Genomic DNA, 21,382 nt, shown 5'->3' with positions numbered 1-21,382 from the left:
AAGCACCTCCTGGTACACTACTAACTGGGGGATGAAGTTCCCTTGGCTCTTTAGAGTCCTTGGGGGCTAACTACCCCTCCTGTTACCTCCAGTAACACCCACACAGCTAGATTGCTTAAAGGTCGTCAGAGATTTTCAGTGGCCAGGCCCCCTTTCTCCACCGCTCTGCAAACGTGCCTCCTGGCGCACTACTGGTTGGGGGAAGAAGTCCACCTTAGTCCTGAGGCCCCCAGGGGTAAAGTGGAATTTATTCCCCAATCAGCAGCTTGCCAGGAGGCGCGCTTGCAGAGTTGTGGAGAAAGGGTGTGTGGCCTTCAAGTCCTCTCAGCAATCCCGCTGTCTGGGACTTACCGGAGGTAACAGGAGGGCTTCTTGGCACCCAGAGACCCTCAGCATTCAAGGGGACTTCATTCCCCAACCACCACTGTGCCAGGAGGCGCTTTTGCAGAGTGGTGGTGATGGGGGCATGTCAGAGTTTTTTTATTTTTATCAAATGTTTTCTTTTGTTAGGTAATGGGGGCTGCATAGCCCCCCTACTGGGCCTATTTCGGTCCAGGGGACCCAATCCCCTTGGGTCTGCCACTTTTTTATTTTTCAATAAAAAAGGGAGGGGGCCTGCGGCCCTCACTCCTGGGCCGATTTCAGCCTCGGGGACCCCATCTCCTGGGGCCTGCCCCTTTTTTATTTTATTATTTTTTTTATAAAAAAGTGAGGGAAGCCGTGCGGCCCCCTCCAAGGCCGATTTTGGCCCCGCAGACCCCCTCTCCCTGGGCCTGACCTCTCCACTGGGTGCCTTGGGCACCCACTTTTTAATCGTTGGGGACCGCGGGGGAGCCTGAAAACCCCTGCGGACCCTGTCGGCTCCGCACGTCCTGAGGGAGCCTGGATTTTTTTTGACAGAGGGGGTTGCTAACATGCAACTCCCTTTGTCCAAAAGCAATTCTGCTCCACTTCTAGTAAGCGAGAGCATTTTCTGCTCTCACTTACTAGAAGCGAAGCAGTGTTTCCTCCCGCCAAGCCATAGCAAACACCAATGTCCCGGGGGTGGGCACCCCGGATATTGCAGGAGCCGGCCCTGGGGGTGTGATGGTCTCCAGGGCAATTATTGGCTCCTGGAGGAGGGGCCCCCCTCCAATGTTAATTCAGGCATAGAGATGGTGGCCCCCGGGCTGTGGGTGCCGTGCAGCCCCCCATTTAATTATAAAGTGTTGCCCCGGGGAAGGTGGTGGTGCTCGGGGCTGCGGAGGGTGTGCAACCCCAGCACATTAATGTATTCTTTTGCCCCAGGGAAGTAGTGGGCCCCAGGGCTGTGGGGGGATATGGTGGCTCCTGTATTAAAATTTACATTTTGCCCTGGGGAGGTGGTCGGCCCCAGAGGACAGGGTGCCATGAGGGCAACCCCTGCACTATTATGTGAATGAAGTCCCGGGGAGGTGGTGTTCCCCGGGGCTGCAGGGAGGCATGCATCTCCCCCCTGCATTCATGTTTTCTTTTGAACTGGGGAGGTGGCTGTCCCCGGGGCTGCCGGGAGGGAGCCGGGCAGGCCCCACGCATTAAAATATATATAAATAGATGGATAGATAGATATAGATACACATACATACATCCTTTTTTGTACAATCATGTTGGCTGTAAATAAATGACTAACCCTTGTTAAATTCTTAACAACAAATGACTTAAGGGAGAGGTAAACCTCGTATCAATCAATTCACAGCTGTGACAGGGTGTGGGCGAGAATAGAGAGTCAAGGGCAAAGGAGCAGCCTTTGTCAAAAAATAAGAATGCATTTATGAAAACATAAAAGCTTGAGAGGGTTCACAAAGGTTTTTGAAAGTCCCCAGTGGACGCATATCCCGTACACACTGCTCAATTGAAAGTTAGATCCTTCTGATGTTTCACAGATGCCGACAATCACGCAGGGGAGGGGCGAGATAGGTAAAACCAGTGAATAGCATTTTATGTTTATAAATCCTAATAAGGGTTCACCTGTTCCCCCACCTACACATAGTAATCACACCTGTTCTTCTCGTCCAGCTGCACCCCTAGCAAACAAAAGCAAGGCGTAGTTATGTCCATTGTATAAATACCCTTGGACAGTCAGAGCCACCATTTGACGCACTCACAGATCAAACTGAAGACATGAAGCCTGTTATGATAGCTCTACTGGCTGCTTCACTGTTTGTGGGGCCAGGTAAGATGGTTTCTACCACCGTCAATAGGTACTCGGCTCTGCATTCTGGACTGTCCCTGATTACTATTTGAAACAACTTTTGGGTTGACCTGTTTGCAGTGTTTATTGATTGTGTCATCACACCCTACCCCATCCTTCACATGTTAACCCCTTAAGTTTCCCACTAAAATCCTTAAAAATAATCTAAGGGGCATATTTACTAGAAACTAGGGGAGTGCCGGTTTATGCCAAAATTGGTAATGCCCCACTCCGTCAGTTTCAAAATGCAGGGATGCAACGTATTTACAAGAATGTGGCACAGTCCTGCATTTCCCCTAGTGCTGGAGCTAAAGAAGCTGCCTAGCGCCAGCACATGCACCCTTCCACCATATTGCAAGGGTACCTGCGCTTCAGGGATGATTGTTTATGTGCAGGAAGGGACACCTTCCTGCACATAAACAATCTTTACAGGTGATCTTCTGTTTCTAAGAGCAAAACACGAGGACAAATGAAACATTTCTCCTCGTATTGCTTGCTGAAGACCAGGTATTCCCTGGTGATATTTTTGGCGCTGCCCCATACATTGTAAATATTGAGCAGCATCAAATAGCAATGGGTGTTCTGGCGGAACTCCCACTACAACACCCGTTGCACACGAACTGCACGCTACGTGCTGCATAAATAGGGGCATTATTTAGAAGGCAATGTTAAGCCACGTTAAGTGGCTTAACGTCGTAAATAAGGCGAAGGACTTAACGTCACCCAAAAATCTGAGAAAGTGACGTTTTGGTGGTGTTAACTCCTTGTAAATATGCCCCTAGATGTTTTACCTGAAAACTGTTATAAGCTGATTTTCTTTTGTTGGAAATATCCAGTGATGCGACATGAAATAACTAAATCCAGTTACAGGAATTGTTTTATAGTTATTCATTTACTTTTTCAGGGAAACTAGCTGATTTCTGGTGCACCTTATAGAAGACCCATGTTTTGTTCTGCAGACAATATATAGTCTTATCTCTAAACAGCCACATACGCTCTAATCAGTCCAGCAGGGACCATTTGTAAATGGTGAACTTGAATTCCAACCCAGAATCCCAAAAGATAGCATATAGAGTCGACTTTGCCAAATTAGAGTTTAGGTGATTCATAAGGACTTTTTTAGTTGTATTTATATATAGATCTCTTCGAAATCTTCTATTTAGTGTTAGCTTTTGTTCATCACACATACTACTTAAAGAACGTGCTTAATGTGCAAGGATTTTTTACTCTTACATATTCCTGTTTCCTAGTTGTTTTTCGATTTATGTCTGTTTTCCACTTACCTGCGTTGTTACAAGCAATTCTGTTAGTTTCTTTTTGAGGGATAATACTCATACCAGTTCTTACTGAACCTAACATGAGTTGTCATCATTAATCGATTCTTTTATGAATCTCTAATCCACTTTTGCATCATATGTGGTTTCATGCTATTTTATGGACCCAATTCATAATTAATTTTTATTTTTCATCCTATATTCATCTAGGCGAACTAATTGCTTGGTATGTGTGTTAATTGAAGCTTAGATTTCTCACAATGTAGATGCGCCTTAAAAAAGATTTACTTACACTTTTACACTACATTTGAATGGTATAATATTGCCTGGGAGTAAATTTTTCCCAGCAAATGGGAAAGTGGGAGTTCCAGGACAGGGTTGCCATGCAGAGCTGGTGAACCTCCATAAACCTGCGAGTTTGTGCTTATCCACAAAGGTTTTCTTGGCCATTGTCGCATTGGATACAATCTGAGATTTACACCTGTCACAAGCAAGAGTAATGGGGAGGGAAGAGGAACAAAGTTGGGGGCTCTGAAAAAAGAGGTTTCTCTGCAGTGAAAAAAATTACCCTGTAAAAAAATTCACCATGTCGAAGTGGCTTTCCCTACTCATGTCCACGTGCGCACATCTGGAAGCCTGCTGCGTAGGTCCAAGTGGCTTTCCCTACTCATGCCCGCGTGCGCACATCTGGAAGCCTGCTGCGGAGGTCCAAGTGGCTTTCCCTACTCATGTCCGCGTGAGCACATCTGGAAGCCTGCGGCTCCGCAGCTTGCCAGCAGCCCTGGGATTGTTGGAGAACTCCACAACTTTGTAAATGTGCTTCAAATGTAGAGAGAAAGTCAGTGGTGGGGATTTCTCCTCCTTTTTCCCATCTATGTTGCCCTTTTCTCCTTTTATTACATATCCATGCTCTCAGTCGTTGCTAGCTACTGATACATTAACGCCTATTCCGAGTTGCACTCTCAGAAATCTGGCATAAAAAGCGGATTTTGGTGGTTACTGCACCGACATCTGTATGTACCGTATTTTTCAGGCATTTTTCTCCTGTCAAATATCGGCGGGTTTGACGTCCTTAAACGTATCCAAGGGATGCAGCAGGTTTTATTGAGTGTTATACAATCCACACGTGTCATTACACCGATGTGTGCAGGAAATGTCCAATATTCACCCGGGTCTACAGGAAATTATTGCCGGCATTAGAGAGCACTTACGGAACTTCCGCCTGCATAATAAAGCCTGTTGTTGAAAATTACTGTTGCCAGAAAGACTGCTGCCTTTTTGGAAGCTTTAACTGGGATACAAGACTGATTCAATGAGTGAGCGCACAGCAAATGAGGAGGGCGCCGGAAGAGTGGGACATACAAACTTCTCACTGAGTGAAATTAAGGCGGGCATAGAGGGCCTGTCTAGAAACAAAGCGCCCGGTCCAGATGGGGTCCCCCGGACTTGTTTCTTAGCCAGGTGTACTTGTGGGCCCCTATACTGACTAGGGCCATCAATGCCGCAGTAAACACGGGCATGCCTGCCTCATGGTCAACTGCAATAATTGTGCCAATCTTTAAAAAAAGGAGACAAGGAAAGCCCATCTTGCTATCGACCCATCTCCCTTATAGACGTGACTGTGAAAGTTTTAGGCAGGGCAATTCTAAATCGCTTTTTAGATTGGACAGAGGAAAACAAGATTATTACCGACATGCAGTATGGTTTAAGAACGGGAAGCTCCACCACTGACCAATGTCTTAACTTGTACCTGTTGACTGCCAAGTACACGGTTGCAAGTCAAGAGACTGTGTACTTTGCTTTCATGGATCTGACGGCAGCTTTCGATAGAGTGAATCGAAAGAAATTATGGGAACTCATGGAAGACCTGGGAGTGGATCAGGCCCTAGTCAATATATTGAGATCTCTACACTGGAACATGCTAGCCCAGAACAGGGGAGCATGACCGACCAATTCCCATGTACAAGGGGAGTCAGACAGGTTTGTATTCTGGCACCCTTTTTATTCACCTTGTATATAAATGGCCTGGAGAATGCATTGGTGAAACTGGGAGTTGATACACCGAGGATAGGCACCAGAGGGTTCCCGGTTCTGCTTTATGCAGACGACGCAGTTCTCTTGGTCCGGACCCCTCTGGGCCTTCAAAGACTGTTAGATGGGTTTGCGCAGTTTATGGAGAATTTGGATCTGTCGGCAAACCTTGCCAAATCGTACATCATGGAGGTAGGGAAGGCACCCAAAAAGAAATACGAGTACATGATTGGGGCACACCATATAGAAAAAGTTCAATCTTTCTCATATTTGGGAATGCGGGTTAACACCAGGCTCAATTTTAAACGTCTGTTAGAGGAGAAATGTCGCACCCTAACTAGAAGTACGGGTGCGATTATGAACTTCGCTCACAGGTTGGGCCGCTGGTCTCCGGACCAGATTTTGAAACTTTATAATTCTATATGCTGCGCCAAACTACTCTATGGTAGCGAAGTATGGGGATTTGCTGACACAAAAATTCTTAACATCGAAGAGAACAAATTTCTCAGGAGATTGTTAAAAGTCCCTCAGAGTACCTCGTCAACCATCATTCATGAGGAATTGGGTGCCATGTACATAAATGATAATTTGAAACTAAAGCCCATCAGCTGCTGGATCAAAATCTGGACAAACCCTGAGGCCACTTTGACTAGGGAAATCATTAATGATTGTTTGCTCCGAGAAAAAGGGATGACCATTCCATGGTTAAAGTATGTAAAGGAATCCCTTGAGGCCCTGGGCCGTGTAGACCTCTTCATTGACCCCATGAAATTGTTGGCCAAGGACAAGGAGAGTGTCTAGGGGGAGTTTCTGAACTATTTGGGTTCGTGTAGGGAAGATAATGAGATTAGAAAACCCACAGTGAGGTCTTACCTTTTAACTAAATCATGTCTGGGCATTGAATCTTATCTTTGTATTAGCCACAATGCCCAAGATAGATTTTAAATTACACGTTTTAGGCTGGATCTACTACACCACAGCCTAGCGGTGCCGGCAGGTTGTACGAGGACGGTAGAACAGAAGGGTCCCTGCGGCTGCGATCAACGATCTCCGCAGGATACCCTTCATTTTGTACTGTTTGCCCTTTTTATATGTACCCCAGAAGGCTTTTTTTAAACAGAATTTTAAAGAAGGCAGGGTTTAGGCAGGCAAAGGTGGCTCTTTTGTATCTAAAACTCTCCTCTGAGATTTTAACTTTGTATTGTATGGTGAATTTTTTAAGGTTGGCGATGCGCCATAGAAGTACCATTGGGTTGGTATAAATAGCCCGTGGCCTGCCCCTAGCACTATCTGAAAACTGTTTTGTAAAAAACTTGCGTGGAGTTGGGGGTACTATTCTAGCGATGAAGTGTTAGTGAGTTCACCTTGGCCTTTTACATTGTGTTTTTATGGTAATGAGAGTGTTTATGAATGTATTGTCTCTCTTTTAACCTGTGCTTTTATGGTATTGTTTTTTATGATGCCGAATAAAGTTTTCTAAAGTAAGTAAAGAGTGAGCGCACATTGTTGGGGTGTGATTTGCTCACAGTTGAACTGCAAAAAAATCAGGCACCATGAAATGATGCAGCTGGGAAATGGAGGATGAAACATGCCAGTTGGAGGGGTGGAGAGAAGCGGATCAGAAACAGAGATGGCTAGCAAATAGATGGTGCCTTGTGGTCAAGGTGAAGGTGCCACACATGCCAAAGCAAAAAACACACTACGGGGTCAATTCACAGAACTAATCTGAGACAAAATCCTAAACTTACTACTTTTGGTATTCATAGAAGGCATTTAGTAGTAGTAAAGTTTGTATTTTGTCTTAGCTTCGTATTTTGTCTTAAGTTAGGATTTTGTCTTAAGTTTTCGTTTTAAAACAAAATCCTAACTTCAGACAAAATCCTAATTTAAGACAAAATCCTAATTTAAGACAGAATCCTAATTTAAAACAAACTACTAATTTAAGACAAAATTCTAACTTAAGACAAAATACTAACTTAAGACAAAATACTAACTTTACTACTACTAAAACCTTCTGTGAATACCAAAATTAGGGGCATATTATCAAGGACGGCATTAAAATTATCGAGCCCATTATCGCTGCTTTAGCAGCAGTTTTCTGCCGCTAAACCAGCGATAATTTTTAACTCCGTACTTGATAATATGCCCCTTAGTAAGTTTAGGATTTTGTCTCAGATTAGTTCTGTAAATCGTCCCCTCTGATAATGAAACCCCCAACAAGCATTCGCAGTGTCAATATGTCTCTCCTGCGACACACTCCAGAGGCAGACATAATGGAATGGTTTTACTTTCGCCAAAATAAAAATTATTCTAAGACGGCTGCCGTGTATGAGATTGTAAATCTAGTTGCCCTCTCAGAATGTGTTTATCTGAATTTTTAAATAGTACTTGGACTAACATAGTGGCTAAGACTGGTAATATCTGAGAAATAAAGCTCTCCCTGAGCACACATGTTTTACTGAGAACAAAAATGATTATTAATGCATTGACTTTTTGGACAAATTCATGGATGTATGACATTACAACGCGTGTCATTACAACGCGTGCAGTTACATCGCATGCGTTACAACGCATGCGATGTTACAACGCTATGCCATTACAACGCAAGTCTTTACATCGACTTGCACTCGATGGCGTGCTAACATTAGAAAAGTGTAATTTACTATTCCAACTCCAGTCCACGTAACAGTAGGGAAGGTGTTGGGATAGTAAACTACACTATTTGTAATGTTAGCACGCCATCTAGCGCAAGTCGATGTAAAGACTTGCGTTGTAATGACATTGCGTTGTAACATCGCATGCGTTGTAACACATGCGATGTAAAAGCTGCGCGTGGTAAAAACCGCGTTGTAATGGCTGTTCCCCCAAATTCATACTTTAGAAAACTAACCTCTACTTCACGTCTCTAAGTATGAAGACCTGTGAGCAAAAAGTGCAGGTAGGAGGTCAAGTCACTGTCATGTTATGACTGATTTTGAAGCTGATAACTAAGCACATAATCATCAAACTTAACGTCAAATTATCCAGAGTGTGTTTGCACCTGGTAGACATGTAAACACGCTGCTTGAGCTCATGAAGTACCTTCCGAGAGACTTCACAAACTGGTGGACATGCCATTGATAAGATTCCCCCCAGAAATACATGTTTTAATTCATGGGAGCAAGTGCGATGTTTGTATTGAAAACGAAGGGCCTGATTTAGATCTTGGTGGACTGGTTAATCTATCACAACGGTGACAGATATCCCGTTCACCATATAAATCCCATTATATCCTATGGGATTTATATTTCGGTGGATGGGATACCTGCCACCGTTGTGACGGAGGAACCCGTCCACCAAGATCTCGATCAGGCCCATAGGGTTTATATATATGGAAGTGATGCCTTGCTCGCCTATGTCAAGTGAGTTCTCATGAGAAAAAAATGTAATTAAAAAAATACATATAGATAAATATATATATATAGTATTTTCTTTTGCAGCGTACTCTTTGCGGTGCTACTCATGCATGGCAGCGATGAACGACAAAGATTGCCAGGACGTTGACCAGTGTGCACCACACGAAAAAGTCTGCTTCACCTCAATAGGTAAGAAGGTTAGCATTTTAACATCGTCAGTTGAATAGAAAGGGGCCCATGGAATTTGATGCTGACCCAGATTTACAATGTGATGTAAACCTGAGGAAGCATCAAATCTGTACGTCTCCCTAGTTGAGGCATTAGGAGGAAAATATGTTTATTTCTCCTTGTTTTTTCCTCTTTTCATGTGTGCTGCATTCTACGATGCTTTTTCCTCTTTCCATGAGTGCTGCATTCGGCAGCACACATAGAAAGAGGAAAAAGCCTCATAGGAATGTTTTTGTGCAGGAAGGTGACCCTACAACGGAGGCACCCCTACCCCATAGTGCATGGGTGCCTACGTTGGCACTAGGGTGGCAAAACTGTGTAAGTGCAGGCAGAAAGGCCAGAAATGCATTGCATTGCTTAAATACGGTGCATTCCTGCCCTTTCAATTTGGCGTAGGGTAGTGCAACAAGGTGCCTTGCTGCGCTCACCTATGCCAAACTCCCATAAACGAGGGCCTAAAAGACGTAGTAACGAGGAGGAATAAAGATATTTCTCCTTGTTACCCCTCACCTGCGGAGATGTAACATTTTGATGCATTCCCAGGTATACCACCGATGATTCCTAACTTTACTACTACTAAATGCCTTTTGTGAATACCAAAAGTCGTAAAGTTAGGATTTTGTCTCAGTTTAGTAGTAGTAAAGTTAGGAATTCTAACTTTACTACTACTAAATGCCTTTTGTGAATACCGAAAGTTGTAAAGTTAGGATTTTGTCTCAAATTAGCTTTGTAAATCGGGCCCCTAGTTATTACAAAGCAGGTAAGGTAAGCTACTTCTCTTCCCCTTAAACCTCGATCTGCTTGCAACAGCTTCCTCCTGATTTCCTACATAAGGCTACCACTGGTCTAGGGTCTGATCTGAGAATACATAGAGCTTCAGCATGACTACGTGTTTCCATCTACCTGCATATTGGTTTGAGCCACTTAGCTCTTGGCCATAAATATGCTGGACAGGCAAAAAGGACATGTGCTGGCGATTCTACGCTAGCGGTGTAAAGGGAGCAGAACCAAGATGGCCCTGGTTTGTTACTCCAAGTGCTGGTGCTGGCATTAAGGCGAAGCGTGCTAAATCTGAACTGCATGTATAGTTTCCTATCACTAGGCGTCTAGAATATTTCTAAATATGGTTTAGGAAGGCAATGGATGTATGGTCTGTGAATTCCTTAGTTAACCAACCCTCATTAAGATTGGTGGCTACTGTCTGGGCTACCCATCCCTAATACTGCATTTTGATCTGGGCATTGGTAGGAAGTGGAACTGGGTCCCTACTCTACCAGGGGTCCTCCAACCCTGAATAGGATAATAAGATGCTTTACATTCTTTAACCACCCAATCTTGTTCTGCTTATCCAGAGAAATGACTTCATCAAGGGCCTTGGCATAGGAGCCTAGCTCAGGGGTGGACCTAATCCTCCTCCAGAATAGCAGTGGGTGGAGCTTAGCCGTATCAGTGATTGATTTACTGCCCAAGTCTAGCCTTAAGGGGTGAAGGGGGGGTACTCTGTGGTAGCGGGACCAAACTTCTCAGAAACCTGTGCTCAACTCTAGTTAAGTCGACCAACCTTTCGAAACCCCAGAGCTCTGCTCCATATAAGGCTGAGATCACTACTTTGGATTCATATATCTGCAGTTGCACCACCATTGGTTTGCTATAGGAGGTCTTAACTTCCTTTCTCAGAGCCCCAGCTGTTTGAGCGAGCTTCAGGGTATATTTGGCCACTTTGGGTTTCCAGGATATACTTTCAGCTAAAGTTATGCCCAGGTAGTTGAGGAAGCCGACTCTCTCAAGTGGGATACGTCCCAGAGTTGGACTACCGTTGTAGATTTGTGGCGACTGATCATTAGAAATGTTTTCTTTGAAGTATAGATCTTATGAACCCGTGAACTACAAACATCAATAAAATGATTAAGCAGTATCTGGAGCCCCCCAGGGGTTTTTGAGACGAGCAGAGTGTCATCCGCAAAAAGGAGCGTTACGACCCTTTCACTCCCCAGCAAAGGTGCATCGGCTGGCACCTCTTGAAGATACTGCACAACATTGTTCATATATAGGGAGAAAAGTGTAGCAGCCAAGACGCACCCTTGGTGAACTCCCCTGCTAATGTCAATGGCATCGGTGAGCTTGCCTTGGTCACCTCACCAAACTTTAGCGAAGTTGGCATCATGGCGATGGATAACTAGAGATAAAATCTCCAGCGGCATTCCCATTTCTGATAAGACATACCACAGTTTCTGTCTGTGGATGAGGTCAAAGGAGGTTTTTAAAACGATAAAAGCCACATTTAGGCTCCCCCGGCCAATGGCCACAATGTTCCAAAAGAGGAGAAGGAAGCAAAATACCTGGTCTACTTTTCCCGTCTTTTCCCTAAAACCAGCTGGGAAGGGAGTTAAAATATTGTTTTCACTGGCCCAATCCTGTATTTGTACCAGTAATGTTCGACAGACCACTTTTTGTATTGAATCAATAAGGCTAATGAGTCTTTAGTTGCTAGCGATGTCCTGTCTCCTTTTTTTATAGATCGGGATCACCTCTGCTCCCTTCCATGACTGGGGTATATGGGCACCCCCAGCTATGGTACTCATTAGTATTAGAATGTAGACCGACCAGCTTTCTCTGTCACACAGGAAGAGGTCACCAGGCATGCCATCCACACCAGGGGCCTTAGCTTGGGCAATTGAATTAATAGAACACTAGATGTCATCGCTCGTGAAGAGCTCATTTGAGAAGGTATGTATGTATGTATGTGTGTTCTTATATAGCGCTCGACTTACCCTTGGGCATCTCGGCGCTTGCATTGGGAACCCGTCCTGGCTTTTTCCCTGTGAGATAACCCGTACTGGGCATCCCCAAGGTGAAAGCCAGGCATCCCACCGCGGAGGGGGGGGCCGTAGTGGAGATTAAGCAAGCTATTGCCCAGAGTTGCAGAGTGTGAACCCATGATTCGAGTAGGCACCGAAGTGAGAATTATCGAGTCCGCGGACACTTGGGCTCAGACCTTGCTGCATCGGGAATTGAACCCTGGTCCCGGGTCTGACCTCTGCTTCAGGGTATGCCTCCTCTAACCAGTGAGCCACACTTCTCCACTTAGAGATAGTTCTGGCTGAGGTGTTACAGAATCAGTCCGGGGAGGGGGTGGGGGGGAGCTACCGCATACAGGAGCTTAAGGTGATATTACCAAGCAATTATTACGATGTTACTAGAGGATAACAAGGGTATCTTAGCGTCTCCCTGAGTCACTATGAGCCAGAATGGTTTGGAGTCCTTGTGGGCACATGCCCCTCCAAAGAGCCTCCATCTACTCTCATCCCACTCCCTTTTTGCTTTCACTGGCGCTTACAAGATCAGTAATATTACATCTGAGGGCGGACATAAATTTTTGTTGTATTTGTCTGCACTCAAGGTTAAACCATGCAGTCGACAGAGATGTACTAGAGCTGTACTCTGGATGGCAGAGTTATGTGTTCCATCCCCCTCATACAACATATTTGGTGCAGCCATCCTTTGTATTTTGGAGTGTGGCCTGTGCCCCACTGTGTTAAGATATTCTGCAGGGCTACCCCCAATGCCAGTTCGATCTGTCTTCCCCGACGTGACTTAAGTGGAAAGGTAGGTGCATTTGGTAGGGCCATGGTGATGGGGATCGGGGAAGTTGAGTGTCAACGTGGAAATCAATGTCATTTTGAACTTGCGTCCAGTAAGAAGTGAGCGCTGGACAATCCCATAGGATATGTAAGATCGTGCCCATAGACCCACAATAGTGGGAGCACTCAGGCATTCTGGATGGATTGCACTTGTGTAGCCGAGTGGGTGTCAGGTAGCAGTATTTGACAATCTTTGTCGCCATTTCGATACTTGCCATATTGCAGGCGGTATGCCTAGCGCGGTAGTAGATATCCCCCCATTCTTTCAGCGTCAGCTCTCGGCCTATCTCCAACTTCTAGCGTTTCTGGCTAGTATATTTGGATGCCATAGCCACGGGGCTTATTAAGCGATATAAGTCAGAGATGAGTCGGGCTTTGGATGTCCTAGAGAGCAACCAACGCATGAAGGGGGGAGGGGAGTTGGCACTGAGCCACATGGCAGATAGATGGTTGTGTCACCCAGTGGCGGATCTGGAAGTAATGCCAATGCTCAGACTCCGGCAGACCATGTTCTATGCACTTTGAGTCAAAGGTGGCAGGCCCCTCCTGATCAAACAGATGGCCGATAGACCCACTTGGTTCCAGAGGTGAAACACAGGGTTATTCAACCCCGGAGTGAAGTCTGGGTTCCCAACTATGGGCATCATGGAGGAGGGAAAGTAGGTGAGGCCCTCCTGTATCGTCATGTATCCCAAGCAGCAAGAGAAGATTTAGTGATGGGAGAAATGCAGAGCCACTTGGGTTGAGCATGTTTGGGGAGGAAAGGAATTCTCTACAAGGTCTGCCCCGCTAAGGCCTTATCCATGAAAAGCCGGTGCTTCTCAGACTCCTCATGAGACCATTCCGTGAACACTTTGAATTGAGCAGCCTCATAGTATCCCTAAAGATTTGGGATCCCTGGACCTCCTTCAGTTGGGGGTTTGTAACTTAGATCCCTGCCCAAACTGTTTTTTTCACAAAAAATCAGTTGAACTCCTTTTGAAGGGATCATAGTGTCCCAGAAGGTGGCTCGGCCAGGAGAACTTGAAAAAGGGACAGAACCCTAGGGGAGAATGGCCATCTTACCAGCCGCAATGCGCCCAAGCCATGAGAGAGAGTAGGGCCGCCATCAATGTAAGTCTGACTTGAACTGGCGGGTTAAATTCTGGTAGTTAAGATCCACTGTTGCCAGGATCATAAGTGTAATATGTAGCCCGAGATAGGGAATAAATGTTGTTGCCCACTGAAGGGGAAAGGAGTCTGTTGTAAGGTATCTAACGTATGTGGCCGGAGGGTCAGATTTAGGGCTTGTGACTTGTGGAAATTCACTTTAAAATCTGCTGCCTGGCAAAACGCATCCAATTCATCTAGAAAGGCAGGTAGGGAAGTGGAGGGAACCTCCAGGGTTGCTAGGACGTCACCTGCATGTAGGCTAATAGTATGGTGCACTCTCCTGAATAGGATCCCTCGTATGTTAGGATTGGTCCGACCTCTATGCGCCATATGCTCAATATATAGAACGAAGAGCAGCTGCCATGTCCCTCTACTAATGGGAACATAGCCAGGAGTGTCTGTTCACCCAAAGCACCGCAGTGGGTTGGTTGTAGCTGCTAAGGATCCATCCACTGAAGTGGTCCCCAAGCCCAAAGTGTTTAAGAGGGGCCACTAGGTACGGCCAGTGAACCCTATCAAATGCTCTCTCAGCGTCTATGGCGAGTACCGTTCGCTCTTGGTCATACCGTTGTGCTTTATCGATAAGGTGAAGAATCTGTCTTACATTATCGCTACATTGCTGTTGGTGCACGAACCCTTCTTGGCCCATGTCTATAAGGCCTGGCAAGAGGGGAAGTGTGAGTTCTTGAAGGTATGCGGTTGAGGCGTCTACTGGCAGATGCCATGCTGCATAGATGTTTCAGTAGAAATATAGAAAGGTTTCTACTATATGTGGGTCATACCACCACTCCCAACCATTAGAGTCGCTCACCACTTGGACCCTAGTCTCTTGACACTGGATACTCAACCTATTGGCTAGGAGACTCCAGCTGCTATCACCCCAATGTAACACCAGTGATGAGGCGGGGTGCTGCAAATTCTGCCCTGTCCATATTAATACCCTTTAGTTGAGCAGGGGCCGCCTCTAGCTGCCACCAAAAACTGGGAGAACCAGTCCTCTGATGGATACGTTCAAGTTCTAAAGCTTGATGGGACAGGTGTTCCCTCTTCTTCCGATGTAGCTTATTGTCTTCTGCTGAGATTGCAATTAGCACCCTCTTATGACAGCCTTTAAAGCATCCCACAAGGTAGTGATTACAATCTCAGGAGTATCATTAATAGCTAAGTATTCCTTCATCGCTTAGATAAGTTGCTCAACATTCTCAGGCCGTTGTAATAAGGCTTCATGGAGACTCCAGATTCTAGAGGATGGGCTGGGGGGCAGAACCTTGAGGGCAACTATCATGTCAGAGTGACAGGACAGAGAGCAAGGTTCAATTCCAACAGTCTGGACTATAGAGGTAACCTCAGGCAAATCTAGGAAGTAGTCCAATCTAGCATAAGAGTAAAATGTGTAATCTCGGGATAGTGGGTATATGGACCTCTAAATACCAACTAGGCCTACATCCCTCAACCATCTTGCTCCCTCCAGGCAAAGGGCTATTGACTGACCATGTCTTTATTAAAAACTAAATTCAGATCCCCAGACATCAGGACCAAGCGATCCTGGGTGCTGAACACCTCCATGACCGCTTGTCAAAGAAAGGACTCTTACCCCTCGTTGGGGGAATATATAGTACCCACAGTGATGGTGCAGGAACCCACTGTCACAGAGTATGCCAACAACCTTCCCCTAATTTCAGCCTGTTTGTGACTTATTTTCCATCAAAAAGTGATGGAAACTAATATCGCCACCCCCGCCACCTTAGAAGTGAGGGATGAGAAGTACCGGTAGGGAAAGGTTTTGGAGCCGAGCCTGTGCTTTTCTTTGGTAAGGAAATGTGTTTCTTTAAGCAAACAGATGTGTGCCCCTTACTGTTCTAGATAAAAGAGGATAGAGCTCCTCTTGAGGGGATTGGTTTAGGGCCTTAAGATTGAGGGTAAGAATCACTAGCTGATCGGTCATAACAGTACGGTAGAGAGAGCTGTAGAGACCTCTCTAAGAGTCACTGCCGCCCGCGGTAAAAAATAAACAGGAGAGTAAGAGAGAGTCCAGGGTCAAAGTGCCAATGAAAAAAAGGCCTTGGAATCAGCCCCCAGGTCCATTCAGTAAAAAACAATAAACCGCCCAGTGGGAAAACAGACAACGAATAATAAAAATGTTATAAACATTATTAATATCCATGGTGAAAAGCCCTATGGTGTATAATCAGCAAAGGGGGAGTCAGTGGCCATACCCCCTGCAGACTCCCTTGAGCAAGGAGAGAAAAGGTGATTCAAAGGGGAGCAAAAGAGAAAGAGAGGGCTTATGCTGATTCATGTCGCTGCTGGCCCCTCTGGGTCTCCGGACAAGCTTGTCGCTCCTTTGCAATAGTCTCCGGGTCTGGGCGAAGCTCTGCAAGGGACGATCTTGTGCTCCTCCGGCTGCATGTCCTTCGATTGTCATAAGCATGTTGCTCGCCCTGGGAACGCTCAGGTGAAAGATCCTTGCGGTCCAATAGTTGACATGCCTCCTCCAATGATTGGAGCTGGTGGAGCTTCCCTTTGAGACAGAAGACCAGGTGAAAGGGGTGTCCCCACGAGTATGGCACTCCTGTTGTCCAAAGATTGGCATTGACAGGGTTGAAGGCTTTGGATTTCTGGAGGGTGGTTGCTGTGAGGTCTTGATAGAGAACCGGGCTGTGGCCCTGGAACTCTGGTGAGTGCTTTTATCTCCCCTCCTGGAAGATATCTTCTTTTAGGGGAAACTCGTGGACGCATGTTAATATATCAGGTGGAGGAGCTTTAGCTGATCTTTTAGGGCCAACTTTGTGGGTGCGAACCAACTTGATGCCCATGTCTAGGATCGATCAGAAGAGGTCTGTCACGAATGAGGTGAGGTCTCATCCCTCTGCCCTGAATGGAATGCCCCTGATACAGATGTTATTGTGGCGCGACCTGTTCCCCGGGTCCTATGCATGGGTTTGCAGGTCCAGATGTTAATATTAAAGGCAGAGGATTTCTTGATGGATTTGCTCAATTTCCTTGTCCCTCCCTGTTTCATGATCTCTAGGGTCGAGACCCTGTCTCCCAGGCCATCTATATTACCTCAAACCTTCCTACGGTCGCTAGCAAGTTCTTCCTTGAAGGACTGGAGATCTTCATGCAGGGAGGCAAACAGAACCTCGAGAAAGGGGTGCGTGATTTGTGCGTGTGGGCCCCCAGAGCCTAGTGTCTCTTCTGTGCTTGTAGTTGCAGTAGCGTCTCCAGTTTGTGCGATGGGACTTTTGAGTACCATCTCTTGGAGCTTGCCATCTCTCCTCCCCCACCCAGCTGCCATAACGAAGGGCATATAGTAGTGCTGCCTCCCAGTGAATAGTCCACCAGAGCAAGCTAACCAATAAGGCTGTACCGGGTTCAGGGCAAGTCCCTGAGGATCTACGACTTAGGGAGCATCAGGTAAGGAAAGAGAAGTCCTCATACAGCATACTCATGGATGGAGGGCTAGGTAGAAATCAACACTTATCTGTAAGTCCCCCCGACAGATGGTGGCAATAAGTCTCAGGGCCCCAATCAGCGATAAGTCAGGGCCAGCGGCACTCGATGTGGTATGCCAGCAAAGGAAATCCAAAAAGGCCACTACTACCCAGCCTCGAACCCTCCAAAGTGCTACCAAAGTTTAGCCATGAAGTGTGGTGTACGCGGGGGCCGTGGGGCCTCCACCACCCCGAGAGGGCTCCAACAGTTTATCGACCAGGGCCTCAAGAGTGCAACGTTGAAGGAGCCAAGAGGCCCAACCGATTTCCAGCTGAGTCCCGGGCCCAGTCGCTTAGATAGCCTTGAACTTCCGCTCGTCCCAGAAGGGGGAGAGCATGTAGGAGTAGAAAGCTCTCAAACTCAGCCCCACCCGCAGGTTTCTGCAGAAGGCCCGGATCGACCTCCCCCGGGTACCTTTCACCTAACTGTCTTCCACACTTTGGATGCCGATCCAGCAAGGTGAGGTGGCTGCACTGCTCTCAAACCTTCAGTCGCATGGGGATTTCCTCGGATAGGAAGGGGGGCTGTGCCACCGGGATGCAGACCCACCGTGAGGGACCAGTGGCACCTGGGCTCACCACCAGGCCTCGGCATGCACTCTCACCACCGCTCCACACCAAGTCCACCGCCAGGTGCTCCGGTCTGCACCTGGAGAGAACCAGGCCAATGGTGAACAGCACGTAGCACTCAGCCCTGATCACAAGTACAGCCTCCTCCAGGGCAGCCTAGTCCCGAGCCAGTCGCGTTGCTCTGCCTTTGTAGCAGCCTGTCTGTGGCACACCGGGTGGCTGAGTGTGTGGCCACCGTCAGGGCTGGAGTGGTGGCTGCAGTTCGGTATTGTCGACGGAGGAGAAAGCAGTGCTCTGGATGGGCCGGGTGTAGTGGAGCGGTCAGGGGACTCCGCGACCCTCCAGTACCTGGATCTCCAGGCCTTCGACTCTCCCAGGCCTGGCACCACCCCAGAGATCATGTAGGCAAAATGCGGGTGAATCTGGATGCAAGCTCTGGCCATCTCTGCCCCCAAGGGAGCAGCAGGGTAGCAGCATGCTGGTACGGGCTCAACCCCGGGCTGTAGGGATCTGGGCGACCGGGTCCGACAGCAGAGAGCAGAGAGACCAAAAATCAAATCTCAGCTGTCTCCATCTTGGCCACGCCCAACACATATGTTAACATATATTTGTAGTATAATGATAATATGCCTCTGTGGGTGTAGTGTTTTTTTTATTTGCGTCTACTCAATTTTCTAAAACACAACTGACGCACATGCACAAATGCACATCTAAGAATTGAATAAATGTGGAAATATACAATTTTACGACTCCATTTTTTTCAAAACACAAAATAAATATGGATAAATACCAACAAGATGGACAAAAAAGAAATATGGATAAATACAGACGTAAATGTTGAAGAAATACATAACATAAAACCATGAGCCCTATATTTAAACTATCAGTGCTATTCAAGCATCTTTGAATGCAGTTAATCACCATATTGTACTTAGTGTTTGAGATGGAGAGAATTTAGAATTTCAGAGAATTTGTGAAAATATTGATTGAGACATAATTAAAATTATGCGACCCGCTAGTGGAATCATGTCCACATTTCTTGGTAAAGGTATGGAATGATTCATGATCGAGTAAAGATAAGAAGTGCACTAGACCAGGACAAGTAAGTTGTTCTGTAGTTGTTCGTTGTAAATCAAATTCAGAATCTAGTTAACTACCAGCTGTGAAATGATAAAGAAACTTTTGTTATGCACAGACTGTGCACAGCAAAAGTTTCTTTATCATGATCGTTCATATTCTCAAATAAATTTTGTAGAAATAAAGAGAAGATACAAGTTTCCAACCTCATTTCACAGCTAGTACTTAACTAGATTCTGAATTTGATTTACAATGAACAACTACAGAACAACCTACTTGTCCTGGTGCACTTATGTTTCTGAATTAATGGGTAAGGGGTTTCCCATTTCCATGGACAAGGGGTACCCGAATTATCTACATTGATAAACAGGCTGGCAAAAAAACTGGGCCATTACACCTTCTAGACATTTGCATAAATGGTTGAGTAAAGGCAGTGGCCACCGGTAGGGAATATGGTGGCGGGATGGCAGGGGAAGAAGAGGGGATTAGGAAAAGAAGAAAAAAACAGAAAACCTACCTGCTGGTTGCCATCGCTAGGCGCCGCCTCTCCTCCAGCAGGAACCAGAAAGCACACAGGCTCTCAGACTCCCCTGGACAATCACGATGCTGCGTTACAACAGCGTTGTGTTCGGTCTGAGCGCCATGGTTCGGGCGCTCAGAGAGGGACTGGGAGGCTGTGCATGTTCTCCACCCAGGCTGTGGAATACAGGTGGTGGAGAACATGCAAAGTGACATGACGGTTTAGCTGGCCCGAGACGGCTGGCCAAACCGTCATGCGCACTTAAGGTGCAGCAGCTACACCTCCTCCTCCCTCTGGGTCACAGGAGCCCAGGCACGCCCCACCCTAACCTGGCTCCAACTGCAGTGCAAATAATAATATGATAATAACGTTTTGTTATCATCATTTAATTTTTTCCTTTGCACTGCTTTAAAGCAGTGGGCGACGCTCCAATGCCTTAGCGGAGGAGCAGCCGCTGAGTGATGGACATTTACCAGTTTTAGAGCAAAATCTCTTATTAGATGATTCTAGGAGTTCCAGTGACATCTGTGGCAACATTCTATAAGAAAATGCACGTTGTGGAAGAACAGATACCCCAGTGATTCAAAAACACCCTGCTGCTTCTTGAACTAGTGATCATGTGCAGAGACAGATTTTACATTTTTCTTCTATGTCAAACTGGTTTCTTTCGGTAGTGTTAACTGTTCCAACAGGATTACTATTTGAGCATGACAAAAATTGCTTTTCAAACCTACATGCTTAAGATAAAATTGAATCTAGGTCCCAGCTGAGTTGTTCATCCAACCAAGCACATAATGCCATAGTTTTCTCAATTGTCCCTATAGACATAGAAATCCTATTGATACACTTTCATAGATATTGCATAAATGGTATTAGTGGTCTGGAGTTGGGTGTACTAATGATGGAACCTCTCTTCGTTTCAGTGGATCTGTTTGACGTTCCTGTGGTCACGAAGATGTGCGCCTCATCGTGCGATATACCAGAACTTGACGGAGCCTCCGCTAACGTCACCAAAGCCTGCTGCAGCCAGGACCTGTGCAATGACCTGAGCATTGGTGACAACTTTGACTTCGGCAACGGGGCGAGTAGTGTCAAAGTCAGCTCCATAGCAGGGGCCATTTCGGTGTGCGTTGCCATCGGTGCCCTGCTGATGCTTGAGCTATAATATGGGAAAAAGTGCCTCTGGTTGCATAGCATAGTCGATGTCAGTGAAGCCTCTCCACAAAACCCATCTCTGAAAATTTTCAGCATTGTTTGATTTTACAAAAGACCTCACTGCATAGTCATATTACTTTAGTACCCAAATTTAGAGTAATTTTAAAGCCTGAAAGAGCAATAAGTTGTTGATTGATTTTGGAAATTAAAAGTGATTTGTAGTCCAATAAAATGAATTGTCAACAACTCTTACTTCTGATTCTTGATTTGCTGCTGTCCAGTGGCTCTGGTAGAGTGTTTGTATGTAATGCAGTTTTATAGCACGAATACAGTTGAAGAGCAACTGTGCTTCACATCGCATTTCTTCTATGGGAGCCTGTATTACGGCCGTAACACAAGCTCCCATAGAGAAATGTGAGTATCCGACCAAACAGTGTTTGGTCACATCGTAATCAGGAGATCGGAACCGCCGACCAGAGATCGGTCGGTCCAGAGACAGTGTCGCTCAGAGACAACTCAGACCGACATCGTAATAAGCCCCTTAATGTTGTATATGTCCTGGCAGTAAAAAAACACCGAAGTCATTTTTCACTGCAGCAAGACTGACTTTCCTGTAGGGAAACACTGGGTTACATT

At 46.1% G+C, this 21,382-nt stretch overlaps 1 protein-coding gene across 1 annotated transcript; it reads left to right on the top strand.

Annotated features, from left to right (window-relative positions):
* Positions 1–2,115: 2,115 nt before the first annotated feature.
* LOC146830618 (secreted Ly-6/uPAR-related protein 1-like) lies at positions 2,116–20,992 on the top strand. The gene is made up of 3 exons (XM_085604060.1): positions 2,116–2,191; positions 8,994–9,098; positions 20,515–20,992. The coding sequence occupies exons 1-3, from the start codon at positions 2,140–2,142 to the stop codon at positions 20,754–20,756; spliced, it is 399 nt and encodes a 132-aa protein (XP_085460186.1). The 5' UTR covers positions 2,116–2,139; the 3' UTR covers positions 20,757–20,992.
* Positions 20,993–21,382: the final 390 nt, after the last annotated feature.

This window comes from Triturus cristatus, chromosome 5_1 (assembly GCF_964204655.1).
Source record: "Triturus cristatus chromosome 5_1, aTriCri1.1, whole genome shotgun sequence".
NCBI lineage: Eukaryota > Metazoa > Chordata > Amphibia > Caudata > Salamandridae > Triturus > Triturus cristatus.
The sequence above is the reverse complement of the archived record's forward strand: the minus strand, read 5'-3'. Positions and strand labels throughout refer to the sequence as shown.

What these genes read in the sequence shown, in the direction of transcription:
- LOC146830618 (XM_085604060.1), top strand. Translation starts at nt 2,140, where the DNA reads ATGAAGCCTGTTATGATAGCTCTACTGGCTGCTTCACTGTTTGTGGGG. An exon ending in TTCACTGTTTGTGGGGCCAG is followed by an intron (nt 2,192 to 8,993) that starts GTAAGATGGTTT and finishes TTTCTTTTGCAG; the next exon opens with CGTACTCTTTGCGGTGCTAC. An exon ending in AGTCTGCTTCACCTCAATAG is followed by an intron (nt 9,099 to 20,514) that starts GTAAGAAGGTTA and finishes TCTTCGTTTCAG; the next exon opens with TGGATCTGTTTGACGTTCCT.